This window comes from Danio aesculapii, chromosome 14 (genome assembly GCF_903798145.1).
Source record: "Danio aesculapii chromosome 14, fDanAes4.1, whole genome shotgun sequence".
Taxonomy (NCBI): Eukaryota; Metazoa; Chordata; class Actinopteri; order Cypriniformes; family Danionidae; genus Danio; species Danio aesculapii.
The window spans coordinates 2,131,078-2,138,001 of NC_079448.1; the positions used below are offsets into that span (position 1 = coordinate 2,131,078).

General features: G+C 38.4%; 1 protein-coding gene across 1 annotated transcript; it reads right to left on the reverse strand.

Moving 5' to 3' along the window:
- Positions 1-329: 329 nt before the first annotated feature.
- hrh2a (histamine receptor H2a) lies at positions 330-1,511 on the reverse strand. The gene has a single exon (XM_056472761.1). The coding sequence runs from the start codon at positions 1,437-1,439 to the stop codon at positions 330-332; it is 1,110 nt and encodes a 369-aa protein (XP_056328736.1). The 5' UTR covers positions 1,440-1,511.
- Between the last annotated feature and the right edge of the window lie 5,413 nt (positions 1,512-6,924).

The following is a 6,924-nucleotide window of genomic DNA, read 5'->3' on the forward strand; positions in this document are numbered from 1 at the left end:
TGTGACCAACACAAGTTTTTGTGAGTAATTGTGTGGCTTATGCATAACCTTATTACATCAAATGGCCACCAGAGGGCGTTAGAATGTTGCCACTCAATTGCAATTATATTTCTTTCTGTGTGTATTTTACGGTTACACATAGCCAGTGAGATATATATATATATATATATATATATATATATATATATATATATATATATATATATATATATATATATATATATATATATATATATATATATATATATATATATATATAAGCAGATAGAAAGACAGCAAGACAAAGTAACAGCTAGTCAATAAACAGTTGTTTTTACAATAAATGTATGCTACCTTTTACTCCTATTAGCTACGATAGTAACCGTAGCACCATTTGTAGCACTGTTCCCGCCCTCTTTCCAGTTTTCAGAGTCTTGCAGAAGTACACAAGTTCTAGGCAGAAGCCCAGCCTCTTTTGAAGAATGGGGGTGTTCAGTCATTAGCCCCGCCTCCATTGCAGCCGTTGGTATTTTTGTCCCTGTTTTACATCGTCTCCCTCCACACAACAGCTTAGCATAGGCAGATCTGAAGTCTCTGTTTAGTGTGGCGTAAAGTACAGGGTTTAAAGCAGAGTTGGCATATCCTAGCCAAAGCACGACAGACTGTGCAGTCTGCGGAGGGTTTTCTTCATTACGTATTCCCATTATCGTAAAAAACGTGAAATATGGAAACCAGCACACTACGAACGCACCAAGCACTACTGCGAGAGTCACCGTCGCTTTATGTTCACGCAAAGTAAGAATCGTCACACCCTGGGAAGAGGTTGAACCCCGTCGCGTAGAAATAATCCGTTTCGCTTGCATCCTCGCGATGCGAAACACTCGATGGTAGCTCCAACACATGGCCAGCAGGGGGAGATAAAACGTTGAGAAAGCATCCACTATGGCGTACGTCGGATTCAGCTCAAATCTACAGTCTCTAGCAGGGTCTCCCTCGCGAATATTTTGTACGCTTAAATCACGCGTATTCCATCCCAGGTGAATGGGCACGAATGAAACGCCCACTGAAACCAGCCAGATCATCGCTAGAATCGCTCCGACTCGCCATGGAAGCACTAGCATTGGGTAGCGTAGCGGGGCGGTGACCGCAAAGTAGCGATCCAAGCTAATGGCGAAGAGGTTGAGAATGGAGGCGGTGCAAAGCATGACGTCCAGCGAAATGTATATGTTGCAGAAGTGCGCCCCTAGTGGCCAGTCTCCTGTAACCTGGTAGAGAGTGGAAAACGGCAGCACGAGCGCGCCCAGTAGGAAGTCTGTCACCGCTAGCGAGACGATAAAGCAGTTCGTGACGTTACGCAAGCGTCTCGTAACATACACAGCAAGACAAACCAGAATATTCCCACTTACAGTGAGGAGAATGAGGACGGAGAGCGTCACGGCTAAAGCTATCTGAGATGTCATTCTGTGTGTAGTTGCTAGAAAGTAGCACACTAGAAAGTAGAGCTGCACAATATATCGTAGAATTATCACGTTATTACGTTAATAGTATATGCAACGTACGTATTGCTATAAATTACATTTAATTTATGCATTGTTATCTAAATTTAACTAATCAGATCTTATTAATTTTAGCCCCACCTCCTCAGTAGTTGCTGTTCTGCAATTGGCTGGAAGCTGAACCCAAAGCTGAAAAATAAACACTAATGGTCGGAGTCTAGAGGAGAGAGGAAAATGGCAACAGCCAATCAAAGACAGAATAGGTTTTCACTCGTTCATAGTGTTTTAATGACTAAATGTTTAACTATGATAGTTTTTTAGTCTGTATTACAAATAATAAGATCTGAAAATTGTATTTTACCTGTTTATTGTAAAATCACTTCATAAATAAATGATTTAAAAACACAGCTGATATAAATAACATCAATTTATTAATTGATTCCTAATCTAAATTTGACTAATCAGATGAGGTCTTACTATCTTTAACCCCGCCTCTTCGGTAGCTGCTGGTCTGCTATTGGCTGGAGCAGATCAAAGGTGAACCCAAAGCTGAAAATACACACTAATGGGCGGAGTCGAGACGAGCGAGGTAAATAACAACAGCCAATCAGAGTCAGAATATCTGCGCAGGTTTTCACTCATTCATAGTGTTTTAAAGACTAAACGTTTAACTGTGTTTATCTAAATTTGACCAATCAGATGAGGCCTTACTATCTTTAGCCCCGACTTTCCAGTAGTTGCTGTTCTGCTATTGGCTGGAAGTTGAAAACAGAGCTGAAAATAAACATAATGGGCAGATTCGAGACGAGCGAGGAAAATAACAACAGCCAATCAGAGTCAGAATATCTGCGCAGGTTTTCATTCATTCATAGTGTTTTAAAGACTAAACGTTTAAGTGTTTATCTAAATTTGACCAATCACATGAGGCCTTACTATCTTTAGCCCCACCTCCTTAGTAGTAGCTGTTTTGCATTTGGCTGGAGCAAATCAAAGGTGAAGCCAGAGCTGAAAATAAACACTAATGGGCGGAGTCGAGATGTGAGAGGAAAATGACTGCAGCCAATAAGATTCAGAATATCTGAGCAGGTTTTCACTCATTCATAGTGTTTTAAGGACTAAATGTTTACCAATGACAGTTTTTTTAGTCTGTATTAGAATTAATAAGATCTGAAAAATTAATTTTACCTGTTAATTTTAAAATCACTTCATAAATAAATTATTTAAAAACACAGCTGATAAAAATAACAATAATTTATCAATTGGACGCTTATCTAAATTTGACCAATCAGATAGGGTTTGACTATCTTTAGCTCCGCCTTCCCAGTAGTTGATGTGCTGCTATTGGCTGGGGGCTGAACCCAGAGCTGAAAATAAACACTAATGGGCGGAGTCAAGACGAGAGAGGAAAATGACAACAGCCAATCAGAGTCAGAATATCTGCGGAGGTTTACGCTCATTCAAAGTGTTTTAATGACTAAATGTTTAACTATGACAGTTTTTTAAGTCTGTATTAAAAATAAAAAGATCTGAAATTTTAATTTTCACCTGTTTATTGTAAAATCACTTCATAAATAAATGACTTAAAAACATAGCTGATAAAAATAACATTAGTTTATTAATTGGATGCTTATCTAAATTTGACCAATCAGATAGGGTTTGACTATCTTTAGCTTCGCCTTCCCAGTAGTTGATGTGCTGCTATTGGCTGGGAGCTGAACCCAGAGCTGAAAATAAACACTAATGGGCGGAGTCGAGACCAGAGAGGAAAATGACAACAGCCAATCAGAGTCAGAATAGAGAGGTTTACACTCATTCATAGTGTTTTAATGACTAAATGTTTGTTTGTTTTTATTTTTTAATTAGAATTAGTTAGATCTTAACATATTTTACCTGTTTATTGTAATATCGTTCATACATAGGTGATAAAAATAGCATTCTAGATAATTATTATATGGTCAGAACTATCGTTAACACAGTAATCGCACATTTTTCCAGTATCGTGCAGCATTATTTTGGGCTGTATGATGTTTATGCATTTCTACAACGTCATGTATTTGAATATGCAAAATTGATTATGCTGAATGCAATGCATATTTGTTTATCGGTGAGGAATATCAGTGATTTTTCTCCACATTTGTATTGGTGGAGAAACGCAGTGAATTCAGGGTTGTGTTTATCCCTCTCTCTGCCAGTCTGAGTGTTCCTGTAGCTCAACAATGCCAAGATCGTGTATTTGATTCCAGGAAACGCGCATCCTTGAATCCAGCGCATAAATGCATGTCAGATTTTCTAGGTCAAGATGGTTGAAATGCAAAGTTGTGTAGGTCAATCTCCTCAGGGATTTATTGGTAGAGAAACACTAGCAATTCAGCTGTTTTTCTGGCTGTTTGACTGCTCAAGGCTGTGAGATTGCTTCCAGGGAATGCGCACGCTTCATTGCGTCAATGCACAACGCAGTGTAGTTTTTGTAGGTCATGTCACTTAAAAGGGTCTCCAGAAAATATTCCCAATGGTCTCCTTCCACACTGCAGGATATGTCCTCCATCACTCCATCTGTTTCTCTGTACACCTTCTGTCCATCTGAATGCATGTTCCAGACCTTTATTAGACCGTATTTTGTTTCCCTCTGCTGGTCAAAGTAATGCATTACATATTTTTGTTATCTTCTTCCACCTGTTTGAAAGAGAAAACATACACATTAAGGCAGTCCAATATAAAATAGATAGATTTTATTTTAGTGATACGTTCTGTTTAATTACATTCACAGACATCATTGCATGCAGTTTGCATTATTCATTTGCGATTAACTGGTTTCATTATATCCTATATATAAACCTGATATAAGCAATGTATGCAAATCACATTAATCTCATAGACATCATATCATAAAATGACGTCAAATATATGTTTATACGGTGGTGTGAAAAAGTATTTGCCCCCTTGCTGATTTCTTATCGTTTTGCATGTCACATTTAATGTTTCAGATCATCAAACAAATTTAAATATAAGTCGAAGATAACACAACACATCATGCAGGTTTAGAAATGTTTTTTATTATTATTGAAAAACAAAGTACAAAACTAAATTAACATTGCGTTAACATTAATGACTACACTCACCGGCCACTTTATTAGGCACACCTGTCCAACTGCTTGTTAAAGCAAATTTCTAATCAGCCAATCACATGGTAGCAAGTCAATGCATTTAGGCATGTAGACATGGTCAAGACGATCTGCTGCAGTTCAAACTGAGCATCAGAATGGGGAAGAAAGAGGATTTAAGTGACTTTGAACGTGGCATGGTTGTTGGTGCCAGACGTGCTGGTCTGAGTATTTCAGAAACTGCTGATCTACTGGGGTTTTCACGCACAACCATCTCTAGGGTTTACCGAGAATGGTCTGAAAAAGAGGAAATATCCAGTGAGCGGCAGTTCTGTGGGCGCAAATGCCTTGTTGATGCCAGAGGTCAGAGGAGAATGGCCAGACTGGTTCCAGCTGATAGAAAGGCAACAGTACCTCAAATAAGCACTCGTTACAACCGAGGTCTGCAGAAGAGCATCTCTGAACACACAACACGTCCAACCTTGAGGCGGATGGGCTAAAGCAGCAGAAGACCACACTTGGTGCCACTCCTGTCAGCTAAGAACAGGAAACTGAGGCTACAATTCACACAGGCTCACCAAAACTGGACAATAGAAGATTGGAGAAACGTTGCCTGGTCTGATGAGTCTCCATTTCTGCTGCTACATTCAGATGGCCGGGTCAGAATTTGGCATTAACAACATGAAAGCATGGATCCATCCTGCCTTGTCTCAACGATTCAGGCTGGTGGTGGTGGTGTAATGGTGTGGGTACCTGAGTATTGTTGCTGACCATGTCCATCCCTTTATGACCACAGTGTACTCATCTTCTGATGGCTACTTCCAGCAGGATAACGCACCATGTCATAAAGCGTGAATCATCTCAGACTGGTTTCTTGAACATGACAATGAGTTCACTGTACTCAAATGGCCTCCACAGTCACCAGAGCTCAATCCAATAGAGCATCTTTGGGATGTGGTGAAATGGGAGATTGGCATCATGGATGTGTAGCCGACAAATCTGCAGCAACTGCGTCATGCTATCATGTCAATATGGAGCAAAATCTCTGAGGAATATTTCCAGTACCTTGATGAATCTCTGCCACAAAGGATTAAAGCAGTTCTGAAGGCAAAAGGGGGTCCAACCCGGGACTAGTAAGGTGTACCTAATAAAGTGGCCGGTGAGTGTACAGTAACATTAACAATATTATTTAATTCATTAGCAACAACAATACTGAAACACCAGTATAAATAATGCAGAAAACAAAAAGCAAAGAAGCGTGAATTATTCATGGAGCAGCGAAGACTGGAAAGCAGTCCTGTGTCCTGCAGGTTGTTACTCGTGTAGGTAAAAAGCTTGCAAAAAGTCAGTATTTTCTTAGAAATCTGAAGATTTTTTGGCCCATCATTGAGTCTATTTATTTATTTAGTTATGTAAATGTGTGTAAATATATATTATTATTCCATTATTATATTAATTTCAGTAATATTTTAATGAATATGCAGCAGTTTGTATGATTTATTTACAATGCAGTTGGTAAAGTAATATTTTGTGTCTTTCATTGGATTTATGAGACTTGCTTTGCTTACCGAACAAGTTAATCTAATTGGATTTGCATTGTAAAACTTAAATATAAATTAAAAAGTTATTATTTTTTATTTCTTGCTTTAAGATTTTAGTTACAACACTTTCAAAATCATTCTGTCGTTTATCTGCATCTGTCTGGCATTAATCATATAGGTTATCAATGTCATGTCAAATAAAGATCGCAACAGCTGTTTTATACATTATATGTGAATCACTCAGTGTTTTTCTTCTGCACAGAGCCAATTAAAAACTTTAACAAAGGGACTTTGAGATGTGTAGATTTGGGCTGCATGATGTTGGAAAAATCTAAAATTGCAATATTTTGTTTTTTTGTATATATATCCTGAGGAGAACATTGGGCTGCTATTGCTGTTATTTTTATTTTATGCTGGGCAGGCTATCTAATTATTTTAATTCAAATATTTTGCTGAAAATTTGTGTTGTAAACCTTAAATGAATAGGCTTTTAAGGGTAAAATGGGGGTGTAGTGACCAACTATATTTGGACTAAGCCCCAGATGTTTATAATGTCCAGCTGTTTGTCGCCATCTTGTGTCTGAGTAATGCGCAGGTTAGTATATACTCCATCAGCTGTTTTAGTTTCTGTCAGCTTTGTGTTTTTAACTGTTTCTCTCCATCTTGTGTCTGAATAATGCGCAGGTTAGTGTATACTCCATCAGCTGTTTTAGTTTCTGTCAGCTTTGTGTTTTTGTCTGTTTGGCGCCATCTTGTGTCTGAATAATGCGCAGGTTAGTGTATACTCCATCAGCTGTTTTAGTTTCT

Bases quoted from the DNA above. Each gene is read 5' to 3' on its own strand.
- hrh2a (XM_056472761.1), bottom strand. From the start codon at position 1,439: ATGACATCTCAGATAGCTTTAGCCGTGACGCTCTCCGTCCTCATTCTC.